The sequence below is a fragment of the Ammospiza nelsoni genome, chromosome 3 (assembly GCF_027579445.1).
Source record: "Ammospiza nelsoni isolate bAmmNel1 chromosome 3, bAmmNel1.pri, whole genome shotgun sequence".
NCBI classification, from domain to species: domain Eukaryota; kingdom Metazoa; phylum Chordata; class Aves; order Passeriformes; family Passerellidae; genus Ammospiza; species Ammospiza nelsoni.
The window spans coordinates 20,700,719-20,722,289 of NC_080635.1; the positions used below are offsets into that span (position 1 = coordinate 20,700,719).

At 35.4% G+C, this 21,571-nt stretch overlaps 1 protein-coding gene across 3 annotated transcripts in view; it reads right to left on the reverse strand.

Annotated features, from left to right (window-relative positions):
• Nucleotides 1-21,571, reverse strand: part of SPATA17 (spermatogenesis associated 17) — an 80,260-nt gene that overhangs the window by 9,711 nt on the left and 48,978 nt on the right. Inside the window, exons 6-8 of one of the 3 annotated variants that reach the window (XM_059469107.1) lie at nt 18,609-18,760; nt 10,129-10,267; nt 8,892-9,451 (exon numbers count right to left, since the gene is read on the reverse strand). In XM_059469107.1, the coding sequence (XP_059325090.1) occupies nt 9,296-9,451; nt 10,129-10,267; nt 18,609-18,760 (447 nt within the window). In that variant the 3' untranslated portion in view covers nt 8,892-9,295. Of the gene's footprint in view, nt 1-8,891; nt 9,478-10,128; nt 10,268-18,608; nt 18,761-21,571 lie in introns of those variants that run through there. The other 2 variants (XM_059469109.1, XM_059469108.1) reach the window with 2 other exon arrangements.

The following is a 21,571-nucleotide window of genomic DNA, read 5'->3' on the forward strand; positions in this document are numbered from 1 at the left end:
TATTGCTATTTTTTCTGTCTGTATTTACTCTTATATGATAACATATCTTTTTTATGCGTCATGTTTTCAGTGGCACTTTTTCTTCTATGTAAATCCACCAGTTCTTTGATACAGTTCAGGAACAGCATCACCTACAGTGATTACTGACTCCGGTGCTGCAGACTTGTTTTGGCATTGACATGAAGTGAGTTTGGACAAACTTGCTGACTAGAAGCTTTGGGGAGAAGAACAGCTAGTATTTATAGCCAAACATTGCTACAGATTAAACATTATTCAGAAAAAATTACATGGATTACACTTATTGGCACAAATTTTAAAAATAGCTTGCTGAGCACTTCAAAAACTAAAGCCGTGCTGCCTTGGTTCTGACATGAATACATGTTACGTGGATATTAAATGCAACAACTTGTGCAGCAACAGTCTGTGGGGTGCATAAGCAAAAGTTTGTTTCATTTTTCAGCTGGGTAACTTCTGAACTAGATTCAACTCTGCTGGCCATGCTGAGGAAAGAATTTAGCCTGAGACTTTAATATCTATGCCTTTAATGTCTATACAGAACTTTGAATGTATAGCTGAGTATGATTATATCTTATAAGTGAAGAGGAACTGGGAATTTTTACAAGGATTTATATGCTAATTTATTCATTGACAATGTAGTAGCAATGTAAGTTATACTGTAAAGTTTCCCATACTTCTCTGAGGACTTCAGATTTGAACTGAAGTGTGGAAATTCTTTAAATAGCAACACATTTTGGCCTTCCTTTTGCCAAAGGCTTGGGCATCTGCAAAAACTACAAATCATGCCAAACCCTTTGAGTGATATATGAAGGACCACAATCCACTAGGAAATAAGCTAAGACAAAGTCATTCATTTCATTTAGGTCTTTCAGTGGGATTTGAACCATCCAGCCCACAAACCATGTCTCAGGAGATTGCAGTGTACATCCAGCCCACAGTAATAATGATTCATATACATATATGTGTATATGCTTTATTGCTACCTTTAGCTGGATTAAAAGCAATATATCAAATTTTATATTTCTGCTTCTTTTATTAGCTTTCTAGCACTTGATCAGCTGATAGAGGCAATAATGAGATGTTTTTTTATAAACTGGAGTTTGTAAGTCCTGTCCTGAGAATGTAATATTTCAAAAAATAGCCTAAGCTTTGGGGAAAAAACCAATTACAGAAACAGCATTAAAAATGCCAAGCACTGGGCAGAAGCAATTCTGGATCAGTTTAAAAAAGTGATTGATGAAACTCTAATCTGAGCTGAAGGAACAGTTTCACGACAAGCTGTGACCATTCCACACACTTCATTAGCTGCCATAATTAGCCTGGTGTTTCAATTTGTTAGAACTGGTGGGGACAATTTTACTCAGAATGCAAACATCAAAAAACAGAGTGCCTCGGACTTCAGAAGAGGCTGATGAGAAGCTTTTCTAGTCTTTGTTAACTAAAAGATTAATTACAGCTGATGGGAGGCTGTATTCTGATTGTCACTCTGTCTATGTGCATTACTTTTAGCATTAGAAGAAAGACATGGTTGACACTACACTGCTCAATCAAGCAGCTTTGCATTAGTGCACAAGGTCTGTCAACATGCAATGTTTTTATTATTTCTCCTTTTCCTTCAAGTTATTCTTTAAAAGAGCAGGGTGTTTGGTTGGTACATGCTGCCATTCCTTAACATGACTACAGGTGAGAAATCCTGACATGTCTCAAAGCTATAAACCAGGAATATTATTACTTTTTATTACCACAATCAGAATGTAAATACCTTCTCAAATAATCTCATTATGAGAAAAAAACCCAGGACAGTTGTGAAACTGGTACTGTGTGCTTCAGCCTTTGTACCCTACCCCTCTACCTCAGGTGTGGTTACCTCTGTACATTAACTCATCAAAGCTTGTAAGGTTGTTTATATGGATGTGAAGTTTGAATTTGAACTCCAAAGGTTAGTCCTGAATAATTCCATAACTTTCATTCTAGAACATTAACACATGGCAAATCACCTACTCATAAAAACACTCCTCATGTGGATATGCCTTTTACTTTCCCTACAAGTATTATCAACAAAAGCTGTAACAGAAGAAATAATACAGCTTATCATTGTAGAATATCCTTTTAACCTGAGTTGGTAAAGGGCATGTTGAACCCAGCTCTTCATTGCATTAAATGAATAAGCACTGAAGTGTATTACAAAGTGGATATCATTCCATGATTTAAAATGGGGCAAATTAGTCCAGAATTGATTCATAATATAAATTTTGAAGAAAGAAGCAGTAGAATCTTACGTCAAACCATTAAGACAAACAGTCTGTGCTACTTCCCATGTCTCATTCATTCCAACATAACTGCACAAAGCTGTTATTGTGGTTTTTCCTGTACAAGGAATGCAGGTTCCTCTAAAATCCATTTTTATGCATTGAAGTCCTACTGCTCTGAGAATAATGTACTTTTGCTCCCTAGAGAGAGCATCAAAACAAACAAAAAACACACAAACTTACAGACTTTCTTTCAACCTGGGCCCATATCTGGCATAATATCTTAGAACATCAGTAGGTGTTATTAGCATTTAAATTATAAAACTATACAATCATAATGAGTCAGTGTAGCAAAATCTCTAATTCAGACATCATTTCAACAGTCTGAATTCCTATGTGAACCTGCTGCAAGAAAGTCATCAAAATATGTGTCTCTCATCTTAGACCTCAATTTTCAAACTCACCAGCAATGTATGTTTAAAGATGAGATTTTACAAGTCAACTTTTCTGAGAAAATAGGTAACACCATTTTTCCTAGAACATTCTGTCTGAATGGCATGAATTTACATGTTGATTTTGTTCATTATGGGTCAGATTCTTATCTCATGCCAATTGGCCCAGCTCCATGGATGTATCCCAGTTATGCTAGGGCTGAGGACCAGGTCTCAAACCTGAAGCTTTCAACAGTTGTATGGCCCACGTAATTCTCAGAGGATTGTGAAAAGCTTTTGGCTACTCTAATTTCAACTCCATTTAACAAGCACAAACAGGGGCTCGGTGAGTATTATCAAATAATAAGTAGCTTGCTTTTGCAGATAAATTCCATAAAGAATTTTAAGTGATTTCAAAATATAGCCTTTTTAATTCAATATTTTGGCAAATTGAATTGAGTTGAAATACATTATGTTTGACATACATATAAAAAAACTACTTAATTCCAAGAATACTGAACAGTCTATGCAAAACTGATATGAATAGGCAAGGGCATGGAATTCCCAGTTTAGTGTATGGATTTTGAACTCCAACAAACAAAATCATATCCAAACAGTCAACACCTAAAACCAATATGAATAAATTAGGTGTAACTCCAGTATCTACTGTTTCTAGATTAACTGATTTTTTTTGCAATTTAAAGTTGTGCCACAAATTATTGTAATGCACACTAAGCATATATTGAAGTAATTGGGCAAGATACTCTATTTCTAAAGTGTTTCTGATTAAATAAGAGGCTTTAAAACGTTTAAGCAATGTGTACAATGGGAATTATTTATAGAGCTTAAACATACATACATCTCACTCACAGAAATACTGGTTAAAGTTAACTCTTACTAAAAATGCGAGGTTTTCTTTTATACCACTAAATGCAAGTTACATTATTAAATGAGGAAGGTAGGCAAAGCAAGACATTTATCATCCAACAGACAAATGACAGAGGATTGCTAGTTAGACAGTATAATAAGTGCCATCTAATTTTCCCCTTTGAATCAATTTATTCTTCAAAGCCTTGGATCATCATCAAGGGACTGCATTTGCCCGCTGAGAAATTACAGAACTGAAAATCAGGTTTTATAAAATATTCAACTAGTTGCCCACAAACCCTTATAAATAACCACTAGAATGGATTTGATTAGACTAGTGGTGACAGTATCTCTTCCTATGCAAATAATTGAATGGTTTGACTCTTCTCAGATACTACTTTTTAGCATTACTTCAAAATCAGACATGGGTCTGTTACTATGCAATGTTTATATTATTATTTATTATTTTTTATCATTACAAAATGATATACATTGGACCCTGTGACTCATCAGCAACCACTAGAAAGTTTTTTCAGCCTTCCAGTTATGCACAGATTCTTTTCTGCATTTAGTTGAACATTAGCCAAGGGTACATTTTGCATGTTTTTATTTGCTTCACACTGTTTACCATCTTTCTACAACCAAGAATATAATTTGAAAGCTCAATTATAGTTAATAATAATTATTAATTTTATATCAATAATAGCATTTTTCAAAAGCAACACAACAGTGGTGATTTTAAGGATTTTCTCAAAGGAAACAATCTACAACTCAGAACCTTTCCAGTGAGAGCTCTGAAAGTGATCTTCACAACAAAATGTAATTCTGTAAATAAGTCAGAGTCACAAGGAACCTGGAAAGATCATTATGTAAACTGTCAGAAGTAGGAATTGTCGTTTGCTTTCCTGAAAAACTAAATGGGCGCATCTCATAAGAGAGACTTAATTCTAGCCTGTGAATGAGAGTTAATGTCTGCTGTTCCCATTTTTGAACATGGCACGCTCCCACTTCTGCTTTCCTCAATACCTTTCCTTCTCAACAGTACATTATGACATTTACAAAAAAAAATTAAAAAGAGAAAGAGATCAGAAGTAGAAGTTGCAAAACTGACTTTAAGATACTTTTTTTTATCCAGTTTCAAGGACCGCCTGCTTATTAAGTTCTTCTGTGATATTAAATTGGGCAACACTGCTCTTTTTCTGTACTATCTAATCAGAGAGCCAAACACCTGAGCTCCACAGAGCTCAGCTCTAAAGAGTAATGCTGTTGAGGGAATCAACCTATGTGGAGGAAGGTAATCACTATTTACAGCAGCATTCTGGCTCCAAGTGGTTCTTCTGAGAGCAGAAAATATATGTTACAGGGTAGAACAGACAGACTTTTCATTTATAGTACAGTATATATTGTTATTGGACCAGATCCTTAGATTTAAATTATTTGTTTTGGTTCACAACTCAGAATACCAAAAGAAAAGTGAGAGAAATCAGTGTTTTGTTGGAAGCAGATAGTTAATAACTCAAACTAAGGGTCCACTTGGAGCATCTGAATAGATACATCAACACATGCCAGCAGTAATAACCATACAGGAGCCATGTCATGGGCTGGGGGCCACTGGAGTGCATCCCACTTTGGCAACAACCCTTATTATCCCTGACATGGCTCATAAGGAAAACAGGATTGGGACAAGCAAACTCTTAAAGCCCATCTAATAATTCCCTTCTGGCTGCCACATTGTGTGAGATCTGTATTGCCTAGGAAAACACACTGAGGTTGGCTGGAGAACTAGGAATCTGATATTCCAAATATGTGCTAGCATTTCTTGTGTACATTAGTAACTCCTGTCACAAAGCACACTGGTAAATATGGCCTTTAAAGTTTTAAAAGGTAATAAAGCTGACAGTTCAGATGCACATTCATTAGCCAGTACCACACCATACTAGAAAACATTCTTGGATAATAGCTTTTTCTAATTAAAATGAAAACAAGCAAATTCCTTTGATAAAATGAAGTCACAGTCTGAGCAAGAAAGAATTTAAGACTTCACACAATCATACTTATGATCTCAAGTCAAATGACTGGGAGGTTAGAAAAATGGAGTTAAGGTGGAATTTAAGTAAATTTCAGTATAGACAGGGATGGAAAAGCAAAAATAGTGTATCAAAAATTCTGCCTCATGATGAAATCATACACTAGACATGACTGTTTTATGTGTTGGCCTTACAAGAGATAAAACTAATTTTCAAACAGACAAAATTTCTTTCCCCCACTGTAAGAATTTTTTTCTGTTTTCTCTATTAAGCCAGATTGAAAACCTGTCAGTTTTTGGACAAAGAGCCAAATTTATGCCTAGTATAAAGCAATGAAACTATACTTTTCATTATACTTATGTTGTAACATTCTTTATATAAATTCTGGCTTGGAATATATAGTCATTTTTATCTGTTATATGTGTCATGATTTAATTAAATACTTCTGCAACTTCATGCAATCACAGTTGAAGGCAATCACTGTTCAACAAAATCAACTGAAGCTGTTGATTGTGCCTTTATCTACCCTGGCTGAATCTGAGCCTGTAATTCACTGCCTCTGGTGACAAAATGGAAGAGATATCATTTATACATGGAACAACTATTGCCTGCTCTAATGGCTACACAGTACAGTGTGAAAATGCCAGCAGTGTTGACCACACTCCTGCTTCCATTGCTCCACCAGAAGTAGAATTGTGTTGGTGGTGAATTACAAGAGCTGTGTTTCCTAGCCCAGGCAAGGCCATGATAATCAGAATTATTTGAAGTTGATATTTGATTAATGCTGGCAATATTCTATAAGTGATTTCCACTAGACAACATCTAATTATTTAATTATTTCCCATTATTAATGGAATGAAACTATTCAAAACAAACAGCTAGAATGAATGTTTTGTTGGAAGCTCATAAACATCAATTCATACATGTAGAATTCTTACTAAAATTATATCAAGCTGGCCTGTTGAGCTTGAAAGGCATATTTTATCCCAATCAATGCATGAAAGTAAAATTATCTATAACTAAGGCATGTTTCTCTGCTGTACAGTTCAGCTGTAATGATCCCCACACACTGCACTTGCACATCAATTATGATAATCATAATCACGGTCGTTAAGCTGAATGTTCATTATTATCAGGATGCTGGTGACAGCAGATTCAATCACTGGCTGCAATGGGCAGGCAGGCACAGTCCCACCCAAGTTTCTGCAGACAGCGTTGTGCCACATTAAATCTACGATGTGTTCCACATCCCACTCCATTCCAAAAGCTGTAGACGGTAAAGGTCAACTTTATGTTCTGTGCAATATGCTTAGGTTCTCTAAATTAATTCTTTGCAGTCCTGGGTATTTTTATGCTTTGTAGATAATAAAATCCTGTTTCGGGCCAAAATGCCTGTGCAAATAATGAAACTGTGATTCACTTGTACTGTAATTCACCTATAATAAGGCATCAGAGGGAAGAATCTATCAGAATGGAACATCTTAAACTATCACTTCCTGATTTTTACAAATAAGAAAACATTAAATGCTGTCATTAAAGTCAGTTTTCTAAAATGCATATGCAAACTAATTCCAATACCGATTAAAGACTGTAAGCTATTATTTCTGCCTCAGCAAATATGAACATATGTGAGTGTTTTGATAGCTGAAAGACTATAGTTAGGGTATTTGATCCCTTGGCTGTCCATCTACACTGGAACCTATCATTGTAGATTAAAGTCCTAGTGACTAGCAAATTTTTTCTATTGAAGCTTCTTACATTAATCCTATCAGAGGCATTCCAATGTATTTAGTTAGATGGTGTAAAACTTAAAATATATAAGCAGTTTTATGTTTTAAACTGATTTACTGAGGAAACGAACTAGATTCAGTTTCACTAAAGGGAAAGTATTTCCATTCCTTGTTCATTTATAATGAAGAATTAGAACAGAACACTTTTTCCCTCAACTCAAACTTCTTTGAAATATAAACGGAGTGAGATAAAAATTTTCAGATTATAACTAGATGAAAAAAACTAACTTTTCCTCACATAGATATGGTAATTATTATGTTTAGAGGAAGCCTATGCTAATATCCTTTCATTTTCCGGAAGAAATATAACAAGGTAATATTTTTCATTGTTGTTCATTTTGCTTCTAAAGTAATTATATAATTTACATACTAATCTTTTTGTGACTTGAATTAAATTGCATAGTTATAAACACATGAAAACCTCTGGAAAATACAACTAGGATGTGCTCGTGCACACACACACACACAAAGAAATTTTCTGTATTTAATATTAAAAAAGCCACCCAATATCAACATTAAATAATACCTCAGCAGCTCAGACGGGTCACTGATCAACTGACCACTGACTTGACTCCTAGGAAGAACTTACACAGCCTTACCAGCAGAAACACAAGAAACTTGTGTAGCATAAGACTGTCAGAAACTGAACAGATACCATGGCAGTGTTATCAGTTATTCAGGTTGTAATAGAGGCTGCATCCACAAAGATATAACCTTGTGGTAAACTCAAAAGAGGGTTATGTCCAGTAGACAAGCTATTAAGCAAAAATCCTTTTTGTTTTCTACTATTTTTTACATGCCTGCCAGTCTTGTGATTCATTAGAACAGATAATTTTGTTCATAGCATTGATATAGGCAAAGGTTTCATAGAGTTTAGAAATAAAAAAGTGACACAGAGTTCTGTCAAATTTAACAGTTAGGAAAGCATGACCTCACACCTGCCTATAGGCCTTTGTCCATTAAACTGCCATGAGGAGCTTGAGGTTTTGAGGTTCTTTTTTGGATTTTTTCCTGATAATAACGACCCATTAAAGAATTAGGTATGTCATAAATAGCCCTTTACTCCTCTTATCTCTCTGCTGGGGCAAGGGGCCCCTAATGGAAGCTTCATATTGATTTAGAATTGGGGTTGGAATGCTCCGTGTCATGTTGGGTTAATGTATACAGCTATTCACCACCAGAGATTTAGGTTGGTATCTATCCAAGATCACAAGTAAAGTGAGTTTTTTAGCTAAGCCCATGGTTTATATATGTGGGATATGATATACAGTATAAGTATCATGTGGGATATGATATACAGTATAAGTATCATCATCTGAGCCTGAGCAAGAACTGCTAAGAACTGGAAAACAGTCTTTACAGGACATACAAGTACCAGAAATAAGACATGTAGAAAGTTTTTATGTATCATACTTATACTGTGGGACTTGAGCCAGCCATATCTTCCACTCCTTGACTTTAAAATTCAGAAATATTTTTGTTTGATTTTTGATGTTTTATTTGCAAGGAGATACAGTTAATGCATGTTGAAATACCAAAACTTTACTCTGAGCTCATTTTTAAACCTTAAAGTTTTGAGGAAAAATCTTTTCAAAATGTTCCTTTTCAAACTAAGATTCCTTGCAACTTTTTGTATATTTACAAAGGTTAAACTTCTCTCAAGGAAATAATTAATTATATCTTACAAAATTCCATAATTGTTTAGGTAGGAAGAGACCTCTTGAGATCACCCTCTATCGCCCCCCTACTCAGCTAGAGCAGGTTGCCTACACCATGGATATATCCAAAGATAAAGATTATCCAACCTCTTTGGGCAACTTGTGCCAGTCCTCTATCACCCACACAGAAAAAGAAGAATAAAAAAAATAGTGTTTTCTTGCATTCAGATGGAATTTCATGCACTTCACTTGTGTTCACTGACCCTTGTCAGTGGACACTATGGAGTCTGAGAGAAGTTTGGGGTCCTGTTCTTCCTTTGCTCTTATCAGGTGTTTATGCACTTCAATAGGATCTCCCCTGTGCCTTCTCTTTTCCAGACTGAAGTGTTCCAGCTGTCTCAGCCTCTGCTCCTACAAAAGATGCTCCAGTCCCCTAACTGTATGGGTAGAGAGTGCAGCACAGAGCCAAAGTCCTTTTTGTACTCAGAAATTTTAAAGTGAGATTAAGATACGTAATACAAATAGGAGTAATGCAAACACTACACAAACTTGTGTTCCTAGAAAAATTACCTCTTACAGCACTACAAAACCAGACATATATGAGATGGTTCTGCCAAAGCAGGCAATTTACCAAGGTCTTCTTAAAATTAAAAACACCTATTCACAAGTTTTAACATTTTCCCAAAGAATGTAAGCACTAAAATATTGTGCTGTTTTAATCAGGTTTTCCTATAATTTCCTGAAGTTTATCCTAATGTGTAAGATCAAATAGACAACCTCTCTTAAATCAGAAAAGGCAATTCAAGCATAATGAAACTTAGGAAAATGCATGTAAATGAAGCTTTACTTAATCAGGGTCTGTCTTAAATCCTGATCTTGTAGGACCAACAGTTGTTGAATTTCCTCAAATTGAATTTACCAGAGAGTCAAGGAAATTTCACATCTCATCACAGCTCTAACTACATGATTTTATAACATGCTAGAAAGAATCCTGTGTGACTCCATGATCACTGGATCATACTGAAATTCACTTAGTTCTAATAAAACATCAAAAAAGTAAATAAATTCTTGACTTTGCAGTGACTTACCTTGTCTGCTATCCACTTCTTAGGATATACTTCTCTGAAATATTTAGTTCCATAAGCTTCTTGGCCATATTTGCCTGATGTAAAAAGTGATGGCTCATACTTCTCATGATTTTTATGATATGAAGAAAATGGCAGAAACCTGAAATTCAAGAATATTTTAGAATCAGTTATGCTCTTCTCTAGATGCCACAGGATTCATGCAAATCAGTTCTGCAGGTGTACATATGCTCCTGATATTTTTCACTATCTTCTTAATGTTCCCTCTCAGTATTGTGAGAGGACTACTGCAATTTCTCCTCTAGCCTTTTGTGGAATAAATTTGGAGCAAAGAGACAGTGAGTTTCAACAGGATAAAATGAAGACTTTGTGCACAAGGATCTAGCTTGGTTCACTTGCATGAGTAGATTATTACTTTGTGTGTATCTGCACGGACAGCTGGTGGGATGTGTGCAGGACCACTGGGGGCCCCTTAGCTGGGAGGTGCCTGCTGATGCCTCAGGTCCTAGCAGAGAGTGCAGCCTGTGCCAGCTGCACTCCCCATGCACGGGGACAGACAGCACCTCTGGAGACAGGCATCCTTGCTTTGTCATAGCCAAAGATAAATAAACCATATTCTCATTAGCAAAAGAGAAACTTGCTCGTATTTGTAAGCCACCAAACAGAGAAATCGTTTCTTCAGAATTCACAGACTGTGTACTTTACTCTTAAGTTATAATTATGTCGTAATTAGCAATCTTTTTTGCTAGGTTCTTTCATTTTTGGTAATAATGATGATGGACTTGTTGCTTAGATAGTGCCAGCGAGCAGTGCAGCTCCAGCTACCTGCTGGATGGGGTTTTCAGATGGATGTCCCTAACTGCCAGGGACAACCACAGGGTTTTTGGGTAGGTTCCACAGCAAAATGTATGAAGGAAAGTGAAAAAACATCTTATATATAGAAGATCTGCAAGACACCCTACAAACACATCTTAGTTCCATCTATTTCAGTTTCCAGGACAGTCATGAGAGCAAACAAGTACATGTTACTATAAAGCAAAACACTGGAAATGAAGTTTATCATTGCTGGTATTCTGAAAAAAATCACCAAGTGTTCTTAATTCTAGAAGTGCAGGAAAAAATAATTCTTGGTAAAATTAGAAAGATATGCTTCAGAAGTCAAAAATATCCCTTTTAAATCCTATGACAAGAAGTGTAGTTAATTAGAACCCTTCCTCAGCTGAATGCTTTTCACAATCCAGAGTCCCCATAAGAGTAAGGTAAACAAAGTTTTTATAAAAATGAGAATTAAAATACTCTTCTTTGTCTCTCAGCTGATACAGATGCAGAAAACTATTTATTTTGATTAACTGATTTATCAACAACTGTTTGAGTGGTTTTAAAAATTATTTTTCTTTCTTTCCACCTCATAAAAAGAAATGGTTTGAGAATCTGTCCAGCTGTATCAACTTCTTCTACCACGTACCACAAACAAATGCCATGTAAAGTTAGTGAAAGGAAAACCCTGAGTTAGCAGACTTTTAAATAATAAAAAGCTATAGTAGCATGTGTATACCCATGGGAAAGGACACCCTCACACAAGACAGATTAGGGTACTTGTAATGCTAATTTGCACATGGGATGGACATCACACACACACAAAAATTAATGTGGCCCCAGTGTCCCAGAGAATACATCGAAGGTGCTGTGAGCCGGCTGCTCCACTTGCAGTTTTTATCACTTCTGAATTGCATTTTAATAGTACATTTTTCTTTTGTTCAGACATGAAAGAAAATTGGCTTTCTCAGGGGATTGGATAGCTGAGAAGACAAGGCTTGCAGTTTTGGGATTTACCCATATATGCACAGAATTTAGCTGAGCCAGAGCACTCATAATTTAATATGAATACCATGTCTGTAAAATGCATTACAGAAAAAATAATTTAAATCTTAAGCAAAGTAGAAGTAAATTATTATCATTTTCATAAAATAAAAAATTCTACATAGAGGTTTTGATTTTACTGTGAATCAGTTAAATATTGTCTTTTGGCAAAAAAATTCTCAGAGTAATATAGGTTCTATGATTCAAAAAAAACCACCCCAAAATTACCACTTTGAGACATAACAAGCAGTATTTTCTTTTAAATCAAAGAAAAAAATATAATAGAGGATAAGGGTATCAAGTAGAAGCTTTTTCTTCTGTTTACAGTTCTGATCTCAGAGTCAGGGGGCAAATCCTTAAAGTGATGATTCTCTAACAACATGCTTGTAAATTCAGTGTCTGCTTAAAGTAAGTGAGAATTTACCTTATGTGAATAAGTAATTAAAAGAATTAAAACAATTTTTTGTCTTAAGTAGGGTAACCAAATTAATGGGAGTGATACCAAAGTCATTATATCCCCTCAACCAATAATAATAACAAGAAGTAATAGCACTGCAAAACACTTCAGTAATGTTATTATGTTCTGTACCTCTTTGTTTACACCTGATACAGCTTGTCCCAAAATTAATGACAGTGTGTGCTCTGAAAGTGACAGAAGAGAATGATGGAAGAAGAACATTAAATTCAGACCAGGATACCATTATCAACTGTACAAGTTTAGATTTCCATGGTTTAGATTTCAAAACATTCACTCATTATTCCTACATCTAGTTTTCAGCTTTTCCTTGTGATTTAAGTGTAAATTCAGAAATTCTTAAATGTTTTCAGTTAACATGACAGAGACAGAAGTACCAATCAAAGAAGAATTAAATTCTGTATTGATGTTTTATTGGGCTATAAGAAAAAATCAGTATAAGCTGAGACTTCCCAAAAGATGACTTAATGGAAGGTGAACTTTCCCTAAATAAATATATTGAAAAATGAAAAATTATTTCATATCAGCCTGAATGAGAAATATGTCAAAGAATACAATCAAAATGAGGAAAGGGTTGGAACCAAAAATGAGAAACTACAAATGGCAGTATTACTCATACATAACCTGAGAAGGATCAGGACCAAGGCTGGCTGTGCCACTGGTGATGAAGGCCAGCTGCACTGCTGCCAGGACCCCAACCTAATTAGCCTAAAAAGACTTAGAAGGCTTCACTTAGTAGCCAAACCAGGACCTGACAGCTGCTAGAGGCATTTACATTTCAAAGACACTACAGATATTTGTTGCTAACAAAAATAAAAATGCTTTTATCTCTCATCCTGTCCTGGACCTTCCTTCTACTTTTAATTTCATCTTTCTAAACCTTTTTTCCTCTCACATGTTTACACTCCCCCTTCCACAATTTTTGTTCCTAAATTCCTCACCTACCATTTCTCCCCTTCAGTCTGCCTCTTTTATTGCAATCTCTCTTACTACTTGGACAGGAGATGGAAAAGGCCTTTTACATGCTGAAGGTTTTTGAACTGTGTTGACAGAGATGACAGGAGCAGCAGCAGGAACTGGTTTCTGGTGTCTGTGGCATTGTGAGAGGAGCACAGCAGTGCAAGCAGGAAGGAGAATTTCCCAGGTCCGTCACTGACCACTGGGCAACAGTGTCCCAGTGATATATGGAACCTACCAATAGGACACAGGACAGAGGCAGTGACTTTTTATTGAAATATAAATGGTCACAAAAAAATGGAGTGGTCCCTCAGCATGTTCTCTGAATCTGCCCAAGAGGCAAAATCCCAGCAGTCTAGTGGAGCAAGCAGGTAATCCTGATCCCAGAAAAGCTTCAAAACATTCCCAGGGTTCTGAGAAAGTTCTGCCAGATCTACTGCTGGACTGCCACACATGCTGCACTGCCAGGGCACAGTTAGAAATATAAAACAGAGTATTGTTACATGGCTTTTCAAACTTTTACATTTGTATGTACTGTACATTTTTGTAATTTAGTAGGGAAAATGCCAGCAAAGTATTAGCTCTATGACATTGCTAAATTTTTATCTAAAGTATTTTTATACAATACCAATTCAACTCTTTGTTGTTTTGATTTAATTCAAATTCATCTCGCTTTGAAGAATACCATGAACAATTAGCTCCAAACAAGCCATGCTTCTCTATCAGGAATCTGTGAATATTTTATCTTCTTCTTTTTCTTTAATAAAACATGACATTAATTTTAAGCTTTCAAAATTGTATTGTATACCTGAAGTAATTTTTTCATCAAATCCAATCTTTTCACTTTGGGAACAAAGAAGGAAGCATAATGGTTTTCCATAGCAAAACAACTGCAGCAGGGCAGACATTATTTAGTTTATAATGCATGTATATTAAAATCAAAGTGTTAGATACAAGAATAAAGATGGAATATTTTATTTAGCATATCTAGTGGCATTATCTTTAGTGTGCTTGTTTTGCCATGAGAAGCCTATTTGGGTGTCTTAGTACAAATATTGTTTCTGGTAATATACTAAATGCACGGTTTATTGAAAATGTATCAATCACTTTGATTGTAACATCAGTAAATCTAAAAATTCTCTGGCCATTTTTATTTAACCCCTGTCTGCGATAATGTAATGTGGCAAATAAAAGCACAGCCTAGTTCCTGTAGGAAGTAAAAGAGATCTCTCCTGCAGCAAATTCTGGAACTTCTTAATTATACACAGACTTATTATCTACATTCCCAGTGTTATAAAGTACCAGAACTTCATTAGAAAAATTAAGATGGAAAAATGAAGGCGCTACTTTGTAAATTTCCAGTGGAAATTAGCTGGAAGAAGCAGAGGAATACTGGATCAAAAGAGGGTAATCATGCTTAACTGTGCCCTAGAGCACCCGCATGTATAATACGATTTGCACAGTAACTACCTCTCCCATTACTGCTTGTTTGGAGTATTCTGTGTTAATGGGGTTAGCTAATTTAGTATTTTAACTTAAAAAGACTCTGCTGATTAATAAATGTTGCACACTGTGCTAGTAATTAAAATAAATGGAAGAGTTACAAATAGAAGTTGAATTGTTAAGAAAACATTATCTGAAAATATATGATAATCCCTGTTTATCATAATACAATAACAGTCCAGAAAATATGCAAATTGCTGAAGTTGCAAAGCATATGACAAAGTAAGTATACTTTGAAAAAAGTTTTCAGATGTGCTGTGTTTGCATGACAAAAAATGTAGTAGCCATTTTCACTGCAGCTAAGTCAGAGATACAGTAAAAGATTTTATAACTCTAGAAATTAAAAGATTTTTTAAAAACTCTAAACCTTGAAGTGGCTTGTATTTTAAGTTTTCCTGCAATTACTACCAGGCAGCTTATAACATTGGTGCTCTCCAAGTACAGAGCTTATTTAGGTCACTAATTTCTCTGCAAGTGTATCTGTTCTGCCCAGCACAGGGCAGCACAACAGCACCTCAGCTGCTCTAAAGAAATCCACAATCTTGCTGGAAATAAGTCCATGAGGAGCTGGGTGCTGCTGTATTCACACAGCACGGGAGAGGCAGGATGTGCAAACCTTGCTGCACAGCAGTGGGCCAGCGTGACCAGGACCAGGCTGTGCATCTTCGGCACAGCACTGAGCACAGACACAGCCAGAAGCTGAGGTCATGTTTCTGATGTCACACCAGAAGCCTACAATAAATTAGGAAACCTAAGCCTTACACTCTTGCTATCACCACACTGCATTTTGTTCTGATGTTTGCTGACTTCAAAAAGATGTTTAATAGTATATTTCGAAGTATAAGGCATATTATATGAGACAGATTTCATCAAAGTTAATGAAAATAATTTACATTTTTGTTCTCTGGAAAATTAGGCCAGCATGCGCCTGCACACAACTGAGGAAAGAACTTTTTAAGCTTCATCTAAATCTGCTGGATCCAGCAGTTGTTGTGTCAAACTAAACACTATATTAAGTGGCCATCCCAAAGGAATGCAACTGTCATTCTTATCCAAGTGGAGGGGGAAATCACTTCATTTGTATGAAAAATAGCCCAATAAGGTAGTAACAGCTTCAATTATATGAGAAAAAGGAATCATTTTTATTAGGCTGGATTACTCAGTTGCTTTTCCATTACAGAAAAGGAAATTCCAACAGTTGCTTTAAGTGAGAACAGTATATTCTATTTTGGTTTCATTTTTACTGCTTCTGCCTTCCTCAAACTCTCTGAAAACTTTTCCAAATTTTTTGTGCATTTTATCAAAAGCAAGAACTTTCTCAGAGCTTGCAACACTCATCCTATCATCCTGTAAACAACCACTGATAATTAGAGGTTTGTGAGAATTCTGAATGTTGCTGAAAATTTCAGGTACATGCCAACAATCTTTCTGTCTTAAGAGACCCAACACAATACCTACTCTGGAAATATACATATCAATGCAAATGTCATTCATGCAAACACAAGCTTTCTCAATAAATGCCACATACTTCTGCTGCTCATTCTCTCTTTATTTTCTAAAACAGAAAAATAATCAGCATAGGAAGCACTACCAGGAAGAAATAAAGTCCCAAAGTACACAATTACATAGCAAGAAACAGAAATTTGTCAATTCATAATAGACACTGCTGAGAAAAAACTACTGTAGAATCTGAGTAACTCTTTGCTAGCTCCTCCCTGGAGACCAACATCCCACGCAGCAGCTGCAGCATTACCAGTGAGCATCAGTCCTGGTGATGACCTGCAGCTCTGTCATCACCTTTTCAAGGTTACAGATGTGACCCTTGCATGGCTGGTTGAATAAGAAGCACAAATGGAATGATCACAGCCTGAAAATGTATAATCCACTCTGCATTTAGTGTGCATGAAGCTGAATCATTGATTGTTGGGACATTGCTTCTGTGCATTAAGGATGGCATTAAATGCTTCCTTACCCATAAGGTAAATAAAGACCCACATGAAATAATATCTACCAAAATTGGAGGCTTCAAATTTAAACTGTACAAGACCAAATCTTCACAATTCCCTCACGGAAGAGTCAGTGAAACATTTATTGCAAGGTCTGACCTTCTGAAAGTGTTGACACAGTAATGCCTGGGGTAAACTTCATCAAATAAAGACTGGGCAATGTAGTCATGCCTATAAGTGAAGGACATCATCTAACCTAAGTTGAAATGCATCAATCACAACTAATTCAGTGAAGAAAACACTTTAAATGAGAAGTACAGTATTAATTACTACCTAGTAATAGGGATTCTTTGAAATTTCACCAGCAGAAATTTTATATAAAAATGAAAATTAAAAAACCAGAAATTTATGTTCAGATGTGAAAATTAAGCTGTTTCCTCCTCCACACAGCAGTACATGAAAGAATACAGAGAGAAATAGAAAAGGGGAGTACATTTGTACCTGAAACTGAACTCACTTATGATTTTAGTATGAAATAAATAGTGTTATTTCTCACTAAACAAACAAACAAAAAAACCCACAAAAAACCTACCAAACAAAAAAAAAAACCCACCAAAAATGTCATCCAAAAGTGAAAAAGTAGTCTAAATAAAATATATTTTGAATTCCAAAACTGTTTCTGAATAGAATTTCCTTTCAAAGTTACTATTAATATTAAATTGGGGGGAATGGTCCAAAAATAAAAACATAGAAGTTAAACCATATAAACACAATTGATTCTGGCACTCTTAAGTCCCAGTCCTGAATCTGACATATAGCAATATGGAGCTGATAAAAAGGCATGAAACAGATCAAAGATAGAAAAACATCACATGCCAGTGACCACAGGCTGCTCATGAGGAAAAGTGATTCCCTTCTGTCCTGAATTTTGTATTGAAGGGCCAAAGGATTGCCAAGAGCAGTGAATTCAAGGAAAAGTTTGGCAAAACATAATTCTTTTTCTAGTTAACTACAAAGGCAGAGAAAGTGACTTAGCAGGCTTTTATTATGATGGGATAAAACAGTGTTTAACAGTCATCATGCTAAAAAAAAATTAAAAAGGAAATATTTTGGCAACAGCCTTAAATCTTTTGGGACAGAAGCTTTAATCTTTTGTAATGGATTATGTCTGAATTTGAGATTTTATGGAAAAGAACTGGCCTGTCTGGCACTATTACAGCTGCCATGGCTTAGGAAATCAAACTGCTTCAAAGATTATTCTAGTTTCTATGTCGTGTTCTAACATGCAACATATGCTCCTTCCCCTTCCAAATGAGCTGTGGTAGAGAAAACAAGTCTTATTGGCATGCAACACCATTTTTTCTTCCCATAACCAGTAAGTTTCCAGAATATGAAGACTGAAACAGTGTTTTTTCCTTGGCAAGGTGCATGTGGCAAGACAGAATTTGCATTTGTTTTCTTATTCCCCATAAAACCATCTGTTGCATCACATATTACTACTACTACAAGTTCTTTTAGACACTCATAGATACGGATGGCACATGTCACACAATTACAAGATAGGGTCTCTGCCCTGAGCAGTTTATAATCTGAGGACACAGAATTTAGAAGTACATACATAAAATGTTTTGTGGTAAGCTGTCAGGTTTGACATTTCATTTTGTCAGGCATGAAAGGTTTCTGAAAGCAATGGAATAAAGAAAACATTCTCACAACAATATAAGAAGAGCCAAAGAACTCACTGATTGTCATGGATGGGATCTCTCCATTCCTCCCCTCCTGTTGGCTCTCTGGCCTTGGGGGGTGATGAATACATGGACTCTCTCACTCGCAGGGTTGGTTGCATGGGCTTGTAGCGCTGCTGCAGCACCTCAGCGGGATCGCGGAACGGCCCCTGAAAGGTGCAGGAGAATACAAGTGCTCTGTTTGGGCTTACACTTCCTCTCTTTCCCCTCTGTTATTCATGACATAACACTGATGAAACAGGACACAGAATGTTTGGGAAGTGTAGCAAGACTCTTCTCCCAAAATAATCAAAGCTATTCCTTTTGATAGAGACTTACAAGTAGCATAAAGGTTGATAACATACTCTAAAGCTTCAAAGAGAGTGCACTCCAAATTTATTTACCTACTAGTAAATACTTAAAATTTTAAATAAATATATTGTTAGAACTGATTATGAGAACTTTGTTTTTACTTAGAAAAAAGTATTGGTGAAATAAAAAACAATCATTAACTATATCTAAATTCTGCTTAAGAAGAAAACTGAAGTATTTTACTTTGCATAGAACAAACTTTAAAGAGGATACTCTTTTCAATGTAACTATAAACCTACCTTGAAGGGAACTTTATGCATGGCTTAAGACATAATTCTTCTACACAGAATTCAAACACATGACTTCAGTACTATAGACACATAGTCCATTTCTAAAAAAATTTCACATTAACTTTGTAATTCTAAAAAAATACACATATGCATCTTTTTTTCCAAAGTATATTGTTTAATAACTGATTGTATCAGTATACCATTTAAAAACACAGATAAATAGGAGGAAGTCCTCTCCTGTGCTGCTGAAGTGACATATCATATATGTCACACTTCTAGTATTAACCCTTAAGAACTTACCTGGAATATAATTAGTGCTCATGTCACTCATGGCAGTTTTATAACAAGCCTGAACTTAGAAGTATTAAAATTAATTTTTATTTTCATCATTGTTGATCTTGCAATGAACTAGTGAAACCTTTTGAAACTATGAACAGACAAAGAATCCTAATCACAGCCTTTATTCTTAAAGATATCCTTCTTTAAATAGGTTATCACTAACAAGTCACAGCTGGAGTTACTGCAAGCAATGAGTGAAGACTGTGGGGCTAATAAAAAGAAATGATTCACGCCTCATTTATGTTCACTTATGTTTTACATTAATAGAAACCAATAATAGGAACCAGTTACCATAAAAGTCATGGACCGTAAATAACACAAATGGCAAATAAGTATCATCTAGTACTTTTCACAGCTGGACAGGAGGATTGCTATATTTAAAAGTAGTTAATGGATTTTTATTGGAACTTTACTTTTTAAAGGCACAGCACCAGATTTTGAGATCTTTTTAAAGGTCCCAGTAAGCAAATGAGCATAATATTTACACTTCTTGCAGATATTTTCTTGCTTCTGTTTTCATGGTCTGCATGAAAAATATGTTCATTTTAAATGAACACAAAAGTCTGAAAACAGAATGAAAAGTGCTACCGCCCATGAGAGACTACTTATTATTAGAATAGGTCCTTGAAACTAGTCAACAGTGTTCTAGTAATACATAACCTGATGATCAAGTTAAAAAAAGTTTAAAGTTTATAATAAAAATTGAATATTCTGTTACAAGATGGTTGCATTAAGTGGATATATAGAGGAAGGAAGGAAGACAAGTACTATTACCAAATAATACCAAGAAAAATATGTTTAATTTTAAAAGTAGTCTTTAAGAATATTGTATTGTTTCTTCACTGAAAAGTACTGACTCATATAACCTCCAGGATAAGGGCCAAATCAGATATCCAAGCAAGGGGTTTTCTCCATCTTTAATTTCTGAGACTACTAATAGAAGGAGAGGGAGAAAGGATGTAACTAAGTAAAGGTAGCTCAAAACAAGGCTATGACATCACTAATGAAAGCAGAGTATATATATTAGAATACTGAGATAATTCTAAACATTCCCTGAAGATTTTTGTGTTCCATGAATCATGTATTTGAAGAAATTTAGTTAGTAATAGGGACCTCAAAAATGTATCTTAAAAAAAACCTCTACAAAGTCCATGTATCTATTCCCATTTTACAAGATTAAGATTCTGGAAACTCTAGTAGATTGGTGCTTAAAAACCGTTTTCAAATTTACAATGCTTGTAAGTGTTCCAGGTGTCCTGCTTCAAAATGGAAATCTTTATGGGGAGGTCAGGCTTAGAAAAGAATGGTAGGAGTTGACCAACAAGGTTTACCCTGAAGGAAACTCACACAGCTCTATGCTCTATGTTCGGACTTAGTACTGAGCAGCATAAGTCTACTTGATGCCAACTGGTTTGCCAAATAAAGATTAGCAGATCAGCATTCTTACTACTTTATCATAACATCAGAAACTCATAATAAAAAATATAATCTGCATTAAATTACGCATTCCTCACTTTCCCCATTCCACAACAGATAACAGCATGCAAAAGATCTAAATGGTAATGTGCATTCTGTTATTAACGCCTTTTAATGAATAGATGACTAATTTTAGCATTATCTGTTTCTATCAAACTATAATTCTAGTTAACTCAGTAATAAAAATGATAGATCTAACTGATGTAGAAGCACCATTAAAACCTTTCTTTTAAATACACTATCTTACATACACAGACCTTACCTATTAAATGCTAAATACCCATTTCCCTAAGAGAAAACTGAAAGATAGTTAATTTCTTTTCTTTTAAACACATATAATTGACATCCTCATATAAAACATCCAAACCTAGGGGCAATAAAAATTTTAGATACCTGAAAAAAAGTAATAAGTGAGCCAGGCAGATATTAGAAAAGGAAGCTTGGTGCCAAAAAGTGTTACCACAAAGAACGAGGACACAAAGTATATCTAGTAATTAAATTTCTTATGGTCACACCAGACAACTTTCAGAATGATGTGTTCTGGTGGGTTTTCATTTCCAGCTG